General features: G+C 38.8%; 1 protein-coding gene across 2 annotated transcripts in view; it reads right to left on the reverse strand.

The window, feature by feature from the left end:
• Nucleotides 1-13,483, reverse strand: part of LOC101173775 (transcription factor Maf) — an 81,616-nt gene extending 68,133 nt beyond the window's left edge. Inside the window, exons 1-2 of one of the 2 annotated variants that reach the window (XM_004067226.4) lie at nucleotides 11,772-13,483; nucleotides 5,206-5,267 (exon numbers count right to left, since the gene is read on the reverse strand). In XM_004067226.4, the coding sequence (XP_004067274.1) occupies nucleotides 5,240-5,267; nucleotides 11,772-12,736 (993 nt within the window). In that variant the 5' untranslated portion in view covers nucleotides 12,737-13,483 and the 3' untranslated portion in view covers nucleotides 5,206-5,239. Of the gene's footprint in view, nucleotides 1-5,205; nucleotides 5,268-10,042; nucleotides 11,566-11,771 lie in introns of those variants that run through there. The other variant, XM_011491926.3, reaches the window with a different exon arrangement.
• Between the last annotated feature and the right edge of the window lie 3,749 nt (nucleotides 13,484-17,232).

The following is a 17,232-nucleotide window of genomic DNA, read 5'->3' on the forward strand; positions in this document are numbered from 1 at the left end:
TCTCCCAATGAGAACAGAGCACCATGCTGACAACTCTTCTGCAAAAAATAATTAGCAAAGTGAAACAGCCCAAACATATTGGACCAAATCTAGGAACGTTTTACAGTCAATTGGAACCATAAATCTTAGTTTTCTATTGGTTTACTTATGTGTTATTTGAAATTAGAAAGATAGTTATTATTTTTTTGATACACATAATGGAATTTAGCTTTATTCTAAGTGTGTTTCATTTATGATTAGATGTAATTATTTAACAAAAATGGAGGAAAGAAATTGTAATCAGCGAGAGAAAGCTTAAAAAGAGGGAAGCTGGTTTAAGGAATAAACTTTCGCGTATAAACCTGACTGTAAGGATGCAATCCGCGCAGTCTCACTGCACGCTGTTTCTGTAATTTTTACTTTAAAGTTAAACCAGAGTGTGTTTGGTCACTGGAGCTAAATATAGTTTGTTCCTGCTGAGCAGTCTCCAGTTTCTTAGTCCTTTCCGAGAAGCAGGTGGAGCAGAAAATAGTAAAGGAGGGATAACACCCTCTCTTGAAAAGATCAGCCCTAGACTTCTGACCCATATGGAGCAGAACGTTGTTTTTATAATTCTGCCCTGCCCCTTTTCACTCCAAAGCCCCTCCTCTGTCTCATTCATTTTCTCCTCCACATGAAAGTTCAGTCTGGATTGATTTCATCTGCCCTCAATGACTGAGAACATCCTGGCACACAGAAATAGAGCACTTTGCAACAAAAGAGCCTCCGAGCACCCATTACTGTTAGCATTCAGCTGTGAATGAGATGTCTGACAACAATCCAAAGATTTAATTTGCATTGATGAACTCCACTGACATAAAGTAACAAAAACATCTATGGAATTTTTAAGTATATTTTTTCCCCACAATTTATTTCCAATGTGTCTGAACTTGCACTTGACATTTAACCTTTTTAACTTTGGCGTCCTTTTGTGTGCTAAGTCTCTAAAGTGTGTCTGCACCGTTATATCATAACTTATAGCAACAAATTCTACTTTTCTCTAGTTTTACAAATTGGAATTGTGCATATTAAATGCATTTGCCTTTGGAGAAACCTTTTATCCTCCTGCTCCGGTGGGGTATGGGTGCAGTGACACAGTGTCCTGGTGGTGTCTCAGCAGTCCATGCCGGAGTCAGAACACTCTTTCCCCAGGCAAGGACACTGAAGAACTAGCTCTCCATCTCCATCACTCAGTTTGTCCTGCTGGAGTTACGTGGCCAGACTGCTCAGCCCCCACCCCTTTCCACCTAATATGCATGATTTGCATAAAACAAAGACATGCCTCTGCCTTAAAAGTCTTTCATAGTGAAAATGGCTTCTGGATGTACAAAACCACACAAAGTTCAGCTGGGAGCTGTTTAGAATGCAACATAGAATAGCACACTGGCTTGGCAGGAAAAGTAAGATTTACAAGACAGACTAAGATAGACACCCTTATGGTTTTCCACTTTCATTTGCTTAACATCCGTTCCTTTGGCATTGTTTATATTCAACACCTCTTAGCAGTGAGCAGAGGGCATCTAATTTACAGTCATGGTGTGGGAGGAGAATCTAGGCCCCCTAAAACACTTCATCTAAAGATGATTTGTCCTTGTCTTCTTTGATGGCTTTTGTCCTACTTCCTCTCCTGAAGCTAAGTGGATCTGGAGACGGGCCAGCTGCCAATCCCTCGCCCCGCCCAGACATATAGAGTAAATAACAATACAGATATATGAACACACAGTCGCTGAAGATAGCGTATGCACATGTAATAATGCACAACTTCTGCTTTACCTTGGTGGACTGTAAAAAACATTTAAAGCTTAAAATGTTTTATTGTCCACCAAAAATAGAGATAAGATGAAGGTTGAAAAGCTTTTGGATTTTTGATGTCAAAATCTATGGAACATAGTAAACGATAACAAAAATTGATGAATTTTTACGACCAGACAAGAATACTGTACTGTAAATCTGAATAATTCTCCATTCAAATACTTAAAGACTTTTTAAATCTAGAGAATGCATTTTTTTATAAGTCATTCAGTTCATTACTACAGCAGCCTGTTATCTCAATGTGAAAAAAGCTATATCTTCAGTTCAAGTTCAGATCCCCCAAAGCAGGGGTGTCAAACTCAAATTCACAGTGGGCCAAAATTAAGCAGTGAAGTTACGTCACAGGCCAAACTCAATATTTATTGAAAAAATTAACTGAAACTGATTTGTAATGTTTCACATATGGAAACAAACTTTAGTTGGTTTTTTTTTAAACACAAAATCTGGAACAACCAAAGCTTGATTTTACAAACACATGAGAAATTAAATTTGAAATAAAAGACACGTCAGTGGTATTCTTTTCTTATTTAAATAAATGAATTTTGTCTCTTCCCAAATCCTTTCAAGTTCCTTTTTAAAGTCAATCTTTTTCAAAGCCAACAACAAAAGAGCCAAAAATAATTTCATTCAATAATAATCCAACATTTCAACTATTAACAGACCATGCCTTGCAGTAGAAAAAGTGTGTAAGAAACATATATATTCAAGCTCAGTTTGCTCTTGTCTGATTTACTCTGCACATTGGTCTAAGTCAGATATCTTTTCTTAGATGCAAGTTCATCAATGTCTGGGATCAGGCTCTGAGCTGACGAAAACATAGTAGTTTAGCAGGCCTGTCTGGAAACCCTCTGTTTTCCATCTTTATTTAGACATTTTTGTGGAGGGTGAAAATAATTTGGTTGTCGATGACTGTCAACAAAAAAAAAAGCGCTTGCCGGTTTCGACTGAGCGCCAAAATACTAACCGAGCATTGTGGGATTTGTAGTATTAGCAGTACAGTGTATACAGCAGGCTAGCTCTAATGCACATTTGATATGATCTCGCAGGCCAATTACAATTACATTGCGGGCCAAATTCGGCCCCCAGGCCTGAGTTTGACACATGTGCCATGAAGTGTTTTAATGTCCCACTCAGATCATCTTTTGATGTATTGTAAAAACATTCCCAGTTGTCTTTTAATTATGATTGTGCCGTTTCTAGTCAAAATAAAAACTGCAATTTTCTAGGACAAAATTTCTGCAGAGCAGCAGGAGTTCATTAGAAATTTGGGGGTGGGATTGTTGGTCAGAGTAAGCTAGCCCCTGCTTCCCGAACCAGATGCCAGCTTTGCTGAGAAAAAACAAAGACTTACTTGGATCAAGTCATTTACAAATGGATGCATAGGAATGGAGCGGAGCAGGGAGCTGAGTGGCCCACAGATTGTAGCACCTGTGGCACTGCTACAAGCTTTTTCCAGTAGCATTTCTTCATCTGTTACTGATTCACAATGATTTGAATAAAGAAATACTCAGAAATGCAATTTTAAGCTTAATTTTCTTTAAATATGTCCTCTATCGTGAGAAACATGTTGAAACACCAAAAACGTAATTTACTTTAGAGTGAGCAATTTTGAATATTTGCTATTCAGCTGGTAAAAGCTTTTACCACGGAATTTCCAGTGCTTGAACTGGAATGACATTGCATGGTAAAGTTTTCATTAGCTGTGTTCCCATTTCACATATACACAAAACTATTGAAATTCTAGAAATGTTAAAAAAATAAAATAATTTCCTATCACACTGTTTTCATTCAATCGTAATCATCGTGATAAGTCATTCAAATTCAATTGCCGACGGATGTGAAGAATACTTTGATTTTGATACAGTAAAATTTCTGCCATGTCACTAACATTCATTAACATCTATCAAAGGACATGTCGGCGTCTTATTCAGGCCATGGAGGGGCCAGCTCCTCACATGTGGGAGTGGCTACGGATGAAACCATTTTGGGGAAATATTGGTTGGTTATTTTAACCTTTGTGCTATCTTAGATGACCCCACCCTTACATTGACGTGTTCTCCCTACCATGACAAAGGTGGATAAAGGTGGAAAAAATTCATGTAATCCATGGACACCAGTGAGGTTCACAAATCATTGAAGAAAAAAAGGTTCAGCGCACTGTCTAGTGGGTCTAGATGACCCAACTCCCAATGTCAAAGTGCCTAGGATAGCCCAAGGGTTAAAGAGGAGCTGTGGATCCTACAATTCCGCACAACACGCTCAACATTTGATGAGCTAAGTGATGCCGTGGGACCTTTTGTGGCGCCTGCTGTGCAGTGCAGGATTGTTGGTCACCTGACTCGTTTAATTAAGAAAAAGTGTTTCCATTGCAGTTTTGCAAAATTTGTCAATTTCAATATGTTTCAAAAACCACCTCCTCCAAGCGCATTTTCGAAATTGTCATGTTTCAACTAGGCAGATTTATTATCACAAATCCAATTTGCACAGTTTCAAACTCAATGGAAACGCAGCTAGCAATGAACTGCAAGCAAAAGGAAGTCTGCTTTTGCCTCTTCTGATCATCTGTTTTATTTAATTTCCAAAAGAAATCTTGATGCGAGATCCACCAAAAAAAAAAAGAATAAAGGACAGAAAAAAAGCTTTGCTTCTAACAAACTTTTCTACAAACTGACTTCTGGGAAAAGCCACTGGTCAAAAATTAGAAGCACAAGCACTCCTTGAAGTTGTACAATCGTTACCCCCCAAGTGAAAAGATGCACATAGAAGCTCGACATTCCCTCCTTCTGGGCTTTAACCAAGTAAAATCATTGCAGGAACAATTGGGTTTGTGATATACGCCTGCCCAGGTTCCTCTCTGTCACTTAGCATTGATTTCAGCCATAGAAGCCCATTCTTCACTCCCCCTCACTCTCCTTGTCCGAGACAAAAGAAAAAAGTACAGAACATTTAATTTACATTTGAATGAGTGACTGTAATCTGCTGGTTGTGCGGGTGTTCCCAGTATGACTGAGAACGTGTGCTATTTTTCTCTTTGTGGAAGCAAATAAAAGAAGGGCGTGTATAACTGTACTCAACTTTTGTTATGAGAGATGGAGAGAGACTATAAAGAAAAACACATAATCACAGCCATGTTTTGGCATATGAGTAATATTTAAAAAATAGGGTACATTGTGTATTCATTAGTTTAAAAAAAAGAGTGCCTTTTTTGATTCACACTCCTGTTTAATTCCCTTTGTTTTATATATTTAACTTTGCTAATGCAAAAAAAGTCAAGGAAAAAATGTAAACTTTGTCATGTAAATCAATTAAGACAAAGTCCTTACAGTTGAAATAAAAGTAAAAATTAAAGGAAGAGGAGAAGTTGAACTGCTTTACCTCAGGGATCCAAAGGCTCAGAGTTTCAGGGAAATCACAGGTGGAGAAATTTTCTTGAGGACCTAAAGAACCAAAAGAAATTGGACACAATGCATGAACATAAAAAACAATGCCATGCAGCATCACCTTGACAACTTTCTTCTGTGTGAAACTTTGGCATCCCTTTCACACATACGGAGCCACACCAGCAGACGGAAAACAACAAGCAAACCTGAGTAAGATTTGTCTGTTTTATGACACAGACGGCATGGATCATAGGGAACAGCTGACGCAAAGGGAATGGTGAAAATTTGCATGCAAATAGATTCTAACGGCATGCATCAAAACACTGTTAGCGCACTAGAAATGTGGTATATGCTGTTCTATCAGTAAAAAGGATAAAGTGGCCTTTTATTATTATTTTTTTATATAAAATACTAAATGATTTAATTTAAAAAAGAAAAAAATGCAAAATCCAAGTCAAGAGCTAAATGGTCTGCCTTTGTTTTAAAACAAAGACTAAAAGTTGTAGTTATTACCATTGAGGCCAGATTTTTTATTTTTATTTTGTGTTCAAGTTATCATGTTTTGTAAATGTTTCTGCAGTAAGAGAAGTAGTGCAGCTCTATGCTCCTTCTGCATTGATGCCCAGTGAGGTTCTTTAAACGCTGTGGCGAACAGCGTTTTTTAAAAAAAAAAAAAAAACAATCTTTGCCAATATACTGCAGTGAAGGATATTTTAAATCATTGAAGTTTTAAATAAATGCCACATAACTCATGTCTCCAAAGCATACTGAACCTGCAGGAAAGCAGCAGTAATGCATCAAGATAATATTAGTACTGCAGCAGAAAACACGTCATTGCATCTAAATCATAAATTGTAGTGCTTAACGGCATCGTTTGAGTAAAAAGTGCGCCGTGTTGAGCATTTTAGTGTCAAAAGAGCAAACGTTTTGGTATATATAAGATTTTTCGCCATAATTTGTAGAAATGGACCAACTTTACACGACTTACCATTTTAAGCATTTATATTTAACTTCTTTGCCATTTTTTTCCCTCCATCATTCATTCAGTTAAAAGCATGGTGGGGTTCGGCCTTTATCCCCTGCAGATTCTTTTAAAAGGCATTGGTTTTAAACATCCAGGGCTTAACCGACACCAAAATGCTCGATGTTTGACCCAAAGGTATGACGGTGCAACTATTTAATATAAGTTACACTCTCAAACTTAGGATCTATTTACAGACGTATGGAGTTACCTATCAGGTTTCTACAGGCTCATTAGCATCATAACCCCCCACCAGTCCTTGAAGTGTCCCTAATGCATCCTCCAAACAGATGAAGCAAACTTTCCGGATGAAAGATAAAATAGGTCGACACAAATTACCAAATTGTTTTTGTTTGCTTGTTTTAAGCTGCTTTCTAGTTCCATAAGAATGGACCCAAAACAGGAAAAAAAAAAAAAAAGTGCAACTGAAGCAATTTGTCACAAAAAAAAACCTGTTAGATTTTTATCTTTATTCAATCAATTCACATTTGCTGGCATGACCTCAATTCCTTCTCTTTTTTTAAAAAAACAAAATGAGATTTTTTTTCCCTTTTTTTTCTGATTATATCTGAATTCCGACACACAAGTCACAGCTCTGTTCACTCTGTGAAGGTCGCTCCAAACTTTGAACTTTCCCTAAGCAGAACCGACAGCTTTGTTATGTTTGCGACACCATAGCTGAATGATGTGGGTGTAAGACAAAGCTGAACTCATCATGGATGCCACTAAGTTGCCCCCATTTTTATGGTTTGCTAAAACCGGTACAGCGGATGCTTTATTTTCTGTCATCCATCGTTGTGGGTGACAGTGACTAAATATGTCTTGTTTCCATTTATCTGCATCGTTTAACTTGAAATAAATGTAAACATGTTTTTGATGTTATTTTCACTACATGAAACTAACTGACGATCTTAACCTGAGTGCCACCTCTCGTCTGCTGACTTCCGTTCTAGAAAAGTTGGTGTATTTTGACAGATATAATTTACATGGGGGGAAAAAAATCATGTAACTCTGTAGCTATAATATTTTTGTTCTGAACAAATAATTTTCCAAAGATTGCTTTGTTTGAACTGCTATTTTCGGATAAGTTTTTCTGTAAAAACAACTAAAAAAGGTTGTAAAAAAGTGGTGGAATTTATGAAATTGACTTTAAAACATTTTCATTGAGTACTTTATGATTCACTGCACCATGTCGGATATGAGAAAACATTCCACTAAATGGGATTCAGGCAGAGGAAATGAGCATGAACTCTCGAGGGCTGGGATTACTCTGATGACTTAGTTATATGTAACTTCTGACCCCCCGCTCGCTCTTCCCTCCAAAGTAACGCACTTAAATGCATGTTCTGCTGCACACTTGCACTTCTTATCTGCAAAGGTATTCAGACCGTCTTGCAGAGGCCAGCATAAGTTCGAAACCACAAACAGCCCTTTCTCCAGCGCCATCTAAAGCCTGTGAGAAGTCGGACGTCAAACCAACTTCCATGTCTCATGCAGTCGTTTTGCACATGGGTGCACGGCTGCAAGACTGATTATTTTTCACTAATGTATTCATTGCACTTTGGCGTTAAAACTATAAAACAACCCCTATGTTTTCATTTAGATCTATCTTCACATAAATTTCATCAGATGCAGAACAAAGAAATATTTCTTGCCAAAATAGCAAAAACCTAAATGTGAAACAAGGAAATTTTACATAATAGCAGCTAGGCATTAGTATTTCTGTGTTTTCAGCAGACGTTTGACATCAAGGTCTAACTAATTTTTTTCTGACAAGAAACTATCAAAATAAATCAACTCAACTGTTTTTCATATTCTGCAATTTATAACACAACAAACACACCTCTTCGCAATTAAACTGCCTTTTGTGGGGTAAAGACCAACTTATGAGCATAAAGGAATTAATCTCTTTCAAATTTTAATACAGAAACATGTTCTTTTAAGAGCAGAGAAACACTGTTGTGGTAATTCTCTGGTGGCTAAAATGAAATATCAAAATACAGCTGCAGTACCGCTTAGATCAAATAAATGTAATTAGGTAAGTTGATGAAGAAAGGGAATGGCTTTGCTGTAAATTGGATGGTGTGCGCATGCAAAGACCCAACACTGGCACAGCTGCCGGGAGCTGCGCTCACGATTTATCATCTCTGCGTTGTAGGAGCTGGTGGCCCACACCACTATTAATCATCAGCAAAATCATTTAATTCAGCCCAAGCCCGACTATTGTCTCAGTCTATCTGTTCACTCCGAGCAATCAGCCACCATAGCAGCAGCACACACACCTCAGACAAGATGCAAGTGTTATTTCATAAGAAAACTTTTTTCTCTCCTGCTTTCCCCTCCTCTTTCTCACAGACAGCTTTAAAACATGGTCGGTTACAGATGCTGCTGAAGTTGTTTTCTTTGCTGCAAAGTTAGCATTAAAATTGAAAGCACTCCCGAAAAAACAGTTAAATGTTTAGTACTTTGTTAAAACAATGAAAGTGTGCTTACTTTGTGTGAAAACTGTTCTTTGTCGATGCCCTCTCCTCCTAGACATGGACGACCAACAAATTCAGACTGAATCTATCCTCAAAAACCAAAATATTCAAAAAACATTTAGGAAACTGGTCTTTCAGAACACACAATGAGCTCATTGTGTTTGAGAAATATCCCCTCTTTCATTTGACATATACTAAAATAGTTACACTAGATTCTTAAACGGTAGCGGAAATTCAAATTGTGGTGCAGCAGCATAAAACTTGTGCTGCCCACCACAGCAGCTCCAGCGACCCCTCACGCTTGATGTGGCTGTGCTCTCATAGCAACACCCCCCCCCCCCCCCCCCCGGCCAGCATTGAAGCAAACAGGGTAAATCTCTGTGAAATTAGTAAACTGTGACACACTTGTAACAGTGAGCACACACTGTCCAAAGGCAAGTAGGCACAAAAACACGCTGAAAATGGACCAACTTGACGTGAAAATATGGAACACACAAAACCACAAGAAACTCAATTTTAGAGATCTAATCAGCACATACTGCCATTCAGGGAAACACAACTTTTCAAATTTACGCCAGTTTAAACTCATAAACACACTTGTACACCTACACACATGTAGACTTCAAATCACGCACATGTGAAAGTTGTGAGAAAAACACTCACATAAAATACCAGATCAGAAGCGGTAAAACACGCTGACACTATGAAGTAAAACCATGCAGTGCCTCAACGGATGCTGATGGGGATGCTGCTAAGGGAATACAAGCTTTTAAATGGAAAGCTTTGAATAATATTTTATTGTAAATAATTATATGGGAAACCAAATAAAATCAGTAAAAAAGATTTCCGTAGGACATATGCTGATAGGATGTTTTTGTTTTTTTTCCCTAACAGAATTAACAGGGTTCTGTTTTTTTGTTAAACAGAAGAAATTAAAAAGATTCCTCAAATAAAATTTCAAAACCAGAAGTTAGCATATTCTAATGTTGCCGGTTTTATGGTGTTTTCTCAAGCAGACAACCTGAACGCTTCTACAGTCAGATTGCATGTGAGAAAATGCTGAAACTAATTTTTTGCAGCAATCTTTGTTCCGTCCATTTCATTAATTGTTTGGACCTCTGCTGGGAAAAAAAGGATCTTCCTGCTTAAATTGACGTGGTTTATTATTAGTGAGTATAAATGTATTTTTTATTCTGTTGCATGAGTGAACCAGCCGATGCTACAGTGTCTGTTTGATTGTAATTTTAAGGCACACTTTGTCCCAAAAGCATAAAAAACAAATTCTTCTCCGGAGAGAAGAGGATAAAAATAAATTAAAAAAATTTCAAAGACAGTTGAATGTATTTATTGCATATCATTTATTCGTATAAAATGAAGAACACAAGCACAAATGAACATCACATATGGTTAGTGAATGATATGATTTTGCACAGCAAAACACACACACCCACACACACACACACGCTCACACATATATATATATATATATATGCGACGATGAATGTATTTTTTTTCTTTAGCTTGTACATGCAGAGTGACAAATCATTGAAAATCTAACAATGTCCAGACATTATTATTGGTTTTATTACTTATTGCTCTGACAATATTGTTTAAGACAAAAACTGATCATCATGTATCAATCATGTAGCCTCCTGAGCTGCTTTTCTCAACATACACATGACAACAGGTGATATTAGTTTTAGTGCATTTCGATTCATATGTCAGTTTTTAAACACACTTTCAAAGAGTTTGGCTATTGATTTTGCCTTTAATATTAACATTTTGTAAAACTTTTTTTCCTTTTTTTTGTAAATTTTATTTTATTAATAATTAAATCTGTGGCACAGACCACAGCTCAGACACTTGGATCTTAAAGCACATGCTGAAAAGAAGCTCTGTTTATGCACTGCACAATACTGTTCTCTGTATAAATTGGAGCCAGGCCAATTTCGCTAAATCAATGTTACACAATATCTCTGTGCATCAATCTACTTACATCAATAATCTAGGCTGTAGCACACATCTTGCAATTCAAGATTATAAAACTTTGTACTTAAATTATGTTTAAAAAATATGTTGAAAAAAGCACAGTGGAAAAAAATCTTTAAATAACACTATAGGCTTAAAGCAACAGACTAAACTTCCAGGAAATTAATTGGAGGTTTCCTTAGCAGTGAAGTCTTTTCTTTTCCCCCACGCACCAGGGTCCCCGCCATGGGGAATGCAACTGCGCATTCTCTGCAGCCTAATGACAGTGGAGCACTTCAACGCAGCTGAAATGCACTTTTACATGTTGAAAGAAAGTCCTGTGACTTCTTTTGTTCCAAAAAAAAAGTGAGGAGTCTTAGATGAAGTTTTGAATGCAATGCAGAAGCCATCCGGGGAAAAAAAAAAGAAAATAGCTGCGCACAAAAAGAAAAGCACAAGAAAAAAACCATACATGTCCAGCATGCAGGTCAGTCCAATAACACATCTCTTTAAGAAAACAAAAGTTTGTAATGAGTCTTTCAAGCAAACGCATGAGATGAGGTGGCAGCTTGCAATACTCCAAGTTTTGCAGGGAAAAAACAAAAAAAATAAAAAAAAGGACAAAAATAGTTTGATTGGATGCAGTTTTCTTTTTACAGCGATCTGTACACTAAAATGAAAGTGAGATGGCGTCAAAGGGCACGTTGATGAACTTCAAAGGAGTACACTTCGTGCCTGCATGCACACTCCGTGTACTGCGGCGTGAAGTTGAATCAACTGTCAAAAATGAAAGGTGATTCAAAAATAATAATCAAAATAAAAAGAAGTCTCGACAGTTTATGGAAAACAGAGTCTGCGGTCATGGAAAGAAGTTGATGAACGTTTTCTGAAAGAAAAAAAAAAGATGGATGTCAAAAAGCCCTTGCACAGTTGCGAAGGGGGTTGTTTTTCAAAGTTGCATTTTTTTAAATTGTACAAATTAGTTCTTCGTCTAGCAGTCCAAAATAATATTAATTAAAAAAAAAAGTTTTTTAAAGAAATCTTAAGGCGGAGTAAGAAACTTTTTTGTTGCGCGAAAATGTCGAGACTCACATGAAAAACTCTGGAGATGAAGGGTTGTTGTCACTGCTGGATCCATTTTCTCTGAAGCCGTTGCTGATGAGCTTCTCGTACTTTTCTTTGTATGCGTCCCTCTCCCGGACCAGCCTGGAGATCTCCTGCTTTAGGTGCTCGACCTGCTGCAGGAGTTGCGTCTTCTCGCCCTCCAGGACGTGCCGCTGCTGGACGCGCTTGAACCGGCAGGACTGAGCGTAGCCTCTGTTCTTTAGGGTCCTCCTCTTCTGTTTCAGTCTGATCACTTCTTCCTTGCTGACCCCTCGTAGTTGTCGGTTGAGCTCCCGCACGGACATGGTCACCAGCTGCTCGTCTGAAAACCGCTCATCCAGGCGCATGTGTGGGTGATTTGTCCCTGAGGTGCCGTTGGACTGGGCGCTGGGCGCTTGGTGGTGGCTGCTGTGGTGGTGATGATGGTGGTGGTGGTGCTGCGCTCCGTTCTGAGCGGCTGCTGCAGCGATGACTGCTGACACCACCGCCGCGGCGGAGCCCATCTCCTCGCCGGCCATGGTGCCCCCTGCTCCGGCCGCGCCTGCAAACTGCTGGCCCCGGGCGTAGCCATCGAAGGACTGGAGCTGGTGACTGCTGCTGATCAGCGCCTCGACTGCGTCTTCGGGGCTGAAGCCCAGCGCCTCTGGATTCAGCTGCTGTTGGTAACCGGACATCCAGTAGAAATCCTCAATGTGTGTCTTCTGCTCGCTCCCAGAGCCCGGACTGGGCGCCGAGAAGCTTGGAGAAGGGGGCACCGAGCTGCAAGGCGTGCTCATCGGGGTGGAAGATAAGGATCCCCCGGCGATAAGGCGACTGCACTGGCTGATGTTGCGATCGGGCTCCACCGGCTCCTTTTTCACTTCAAACTTCATCAGATCGAAGTCATTAACATATTCCATGGCCAGGGGACTGGTGGGCAGGTCGGAGTTGCTCATTGCCAGCTCTGATGCCATCCTCTTGCTGCCGACAGTCCTCCAAATGGGGTGAAGAGCAGCTGTCAAACTGGGCTGATTGGGAAGAACGTGAGCCAGTTTGATTTTTGAGCGTCTTGTCTCAAAAGTGAAAATAAAAAAATAAAAAACAACTACAAAAAAAAAAAAAAAAAAAAGCCCTCGAGCTTTTCAGCGTCGCTCCTGCAGCCACGGACTTGCAGACGCTAGAGAGTTTTTCTTTGCAGAGTCTATCGCACAGACACAGCAGTGCTGCGCACGCGAGCAGCGGAGTCCTTTTACAGCATGTGAAACACGGCGGGTTTGGATTTCAAACATTTAGCGCTTTACGGCTTCTTCGGGAATACATTACGCAAGCGGAGAGGGGCGCGCTTCGAGGTTCGGGGACTGGAGTGCAAACCGCGCGCCGCTGCACAGGCTGCGAGCTGCTGGGACCAGTTTTTTGAGGGATCACAGAGCAGATGAGTTTAAGAGCGCTGAAGCCGCCTGACGTCAGGCTGGAAATGGAAAATTGACTAGGACCAAGAGCCAATAGGGTCGCACACTTCGAGAGCTAATTACCATATCAGTGCCCTGAAGAAACAAAACTTTCCTCAACTGTCAGAAGCCACCAGCTGGCTGTCAGCTGGGACGCAGCCTCTGCTGGCGCAGACAACGCAGTGCTGAGCTTTTTCTTTGAATATTTCCTCATCCAATGGGTACAAATCATAGATAGATATAGATAGATAGATAGATAGATAGATAGATAGATAGATAGATAGATAGATAGATAGATAGATAGATAGATAGATAGATAGATAGATAGATAGATAGATAGATAGATAGATAGATAGATAGATAGATAGATAGATAGATAGATAGATAGATAGATAGATAGATAGATAGATAGATAGATAGATAGATAAAACTTATGTTTTTATGTAATTCTTACTTTACAGTTTATTGCTGTTAAAAATGTTTTTATGTAATTCTTACTTTACAGTTTATTGCTGTTAAAAAAGTACAAATTTTTCTGACATGACTTTTGTTGCTCATATTTTTCAGGCTCGATTTTGAGAAAAAGAAAAAAGAAAAGAAAAAAAGAATGCAAAGGAACAGTGTAAATCAAGTTGCTGCACAAAATAAGTGACCAAAATCTAAAAAGTGGGTCTTAGTGATTGTGCTTAGCTCCGCTCTATAGAGTAAAACTCAATACTGCCACCTTTTGGTCACAAAAAAAAAAAAAACTCTGATTAAGAGTCCACGAGTTTAATGGACACATCTGTAAAGCGTGTGGCAATCTTTTATTTTCTTAGGGATGCACGCACAGTCAGAGTTGTTTGTATATCTCAAAAACAAGTTACCCTGTGGGCTTCAATCACATTGTGCGGAAAAGTTATACCCCTTTACTGTGGAAGATGTTATGTCAGAGGAAGTGCACTCCAGTGAACCCAGAGGTTAGCAGAGTTATTATGTACAAGAGTCATAAAATTCACTTTATCTAAGCTGTAGCCCAGGCATTGCTTTAGGAGCCATATAACCCTCTCTAGTACATTGCACTTTATCTCAGTTCAGAGGTCTTCTACTATTAATTGACTTGTGTATGACAGTATCACGAGGCTGTCTGGATTTTGCTGCTTCTCATATCACTGTGTGTTCTGTCCTCCTGTTTGGTTTCAATGTGAACCCACTAACATTTTTTTTACACATTTAAAAGTTTCTTTTCTTAGTAACAAAGTAACAACCAGAGCTTGTGATTGAAAATCGATCTTTAAATATTTTCAGGCAGCAAAATCAAAGTGACATTTTTTTCCCCCAACCATCCTACAACTAAAATATAATTTGTGTAACTACTGTTTAAAGCTACTGAGCCCTCCAGGTGCTAGTGGTTAAAAAAATAAAAAATCTCATAAACCGTGCGCACAGATTTATCAATTGTGCTTGTACTTTTGCGCTATTGTGCGAGTCCACACATTGCATGTGCATGTCACTGAGCAGAGCAGCTGGACTTATAGCTTTGTGTTTGCAGGCAGGGGAGGGTGCTTTGTTACATATGCGCAACGGAGGAGGTTTCGGACCGCAGTCTGAAGTTTAGTTTGTCCATCCATCTGTCCGTCCGTTGGTCCTCCATCCATCCATTTATCCATTCATTTGTTTTCTTCTGCTCATCCGGGACCAGGTCATGGGGGATGCTGTCTAAGCAAAGATACCCAGTCTTCCCTCACCCCGGGCACCTCTGGGAGGACATAGGCTTTCCCAGGCCAACTGAGAGACGTAGTCTCTCCAGTGTGTCCTGGGTCTTCCCCGGGGCCTCCACCCAGTGGGACATGCCCGGGGCACCTCTCTAGGAAGGTGTACAGAAGTCATCTGAATATGAAGCAACTCATTTTTATAATTTCAGAGTACTAGCAAACTAAAGGCTCTGGACTTGGGCCCTTCTTGAATTAAACAGGGGCGCTGCCATATTGAATAACTAGTGCAACCATCTATGGGATAAAGCAAAACCCATGCAAGAGAGGCCCAAGTCCAGGAATTTTGCATTTAATGCATTTTAAATGTCAAGCATAGTCAATACATTACAACTGACCTGGGACTTTTTTGCACATAATCAGATAGCTTTTCCCCTGAAGACCATAGAACATATAATATCTCTATTTTGAAAAATTATGGACTTGGGCCCCTTTTGAACTAACCGATTCAATTGTAATATGTTATTGAATCACTCTGATGTAACAAGCACTTTTTAAAATGTAAATCTCAAACAGGACTGAAAGACAGTGGGTATACCTACAAACTGTCAGAAACCTAGGACCTGTTTAGTTAAAAAACGTTTAAAAAAGGTTAATTTGTTTAAAAACTGCATATGTCTTAATTCATGTCTCATTTCATGATGTGGGACTTTATTCTTACATGCGTAAGACCACCCTAAAAAAACAATAATTCAATAAAGATGCAACTAAAATTAGTTTTCCAGTTATGTTCAGAAGCACATTTTCATATGCTTTTGGGGAGTAGCCTACTTTCCAGGACATGCTTTTTTGCAATTAACTGTAACACAATAGTCACTGTGGACCACAAAGGAGATTTGCAGAGTAAAAGTTAGGATTGAAACTCACTTGAAACTTATTGTTAAGTTTGACGTAGTTTTTTAAACCTAAAGGAACACCTTGCACTATATAAAGACAATACTGTAGTGCCCTAACTAAAATGTTCCAAAGTTACAGTGGAAGTGAGGGTTTGGTGGAAGGAAATGTGAAACAAGCACTACATTAGAACAGACAGATGACATCTATCAGACATGGAAATTCTTTCACTTTAAATAGGCCCCCAAATATTATAAAATGCAGAAACCAGAACTCTAATGTATGCTGTGGTATTCGTATATATTGTTTGCTTTGTGTTTTTTTCTGGCATCATGACAACGGGGGCTAACACAGAAGGGCTGGAATGTTTGCGCTATATTTGAAAGGATTTACTTTTTTTTCTATCAATACTAAAGACAAGACATACATTTTTGAGAAGGCAAATAATCAGAGGACACACTACATGAAAGAGCCTTCTCAATAGGGCAAAACTTTGTAAAAAGAGGAGCTGCACAGAGAATCTGTCCAAAATGTAATGGATCTTTTAGTATAAAATTTAACTAATCACCAAAATTGAAATATAACATATTATTGCTGTCGTCAAATTGAGTCCTTCTTTCTCAATCATTCTCTGCTGAAGGTCAAAACTGATGTATTCTGCTTAAACGGATTTACTGCAACTGAAAAAGAGAAAATGATGTTTGAGAGGATGAGAAAATTTGAAGCAGTTCCAGTTAAAACAAATGCAATCTTTCATTTTCTGTTTAATTTCCCCCCACAAAACGTCTCTCTATAACAATTACAGTATAGTACTTATTTTCTGTGCTATCATGGGTTTGTTGTTAAATCCTGAACTTGCACTTAAGTTATATCTTAACAGTAATGCCCAGCACATCGATGTTCAGCTGAGACAGACTTTGTGTGAAATGCCTGCAGGCAAGCTGAGTACCATTTACTCGCACAAGTGAGCTAAAAACAGAAACTAATTGTGGAGGAATAGTGGAAAAAGCTAAATTTTTCAGAGAAATTACTCCTCTGAGGACCTCACCTTCACTGATGGAACTGCTTTTCTGGTGACAGCAGGGGGTTATAACAAAAATTGACCAAGATATAAACATTTGATTGCAATTCAAATCAATTAAAAGCCATTCAGAGAAAAACAGACTTGAGACATTGGACTTGAATAAGCTTTTTTTTATCTTGGTCACAAACAGGTGAACAAATATTTTTGAGGAACACAGAGAAAGAGTAGATGAGCACTTTATGTAAAGCTAATTGATTTGAAAAACGAAACCTAGTTACAGAAGAATGGAAATCCTGTGTTAAATAATTCCAAGGAAATTTGGATGAACATCATGGAAGAAAATGTATTCAAGGTCATTTCTCAAGCCTTTTAGAGCTGAACATCTTACAAAACTCAAAAATTGTTGAAGGTAG

Source organism: Oryzias latipes, chromosome 3, assembly GCF_002234675.1.
Source record: "Oryzias latipes chromosome 3, ASM223467v1".
Classification (NCBI taxonomy): Eukaryota; Metazoa; Chordata; class Actinopteri; order Beloniformes; family Adrianichthyidae; genus Oryzias; species Oryzias latipes.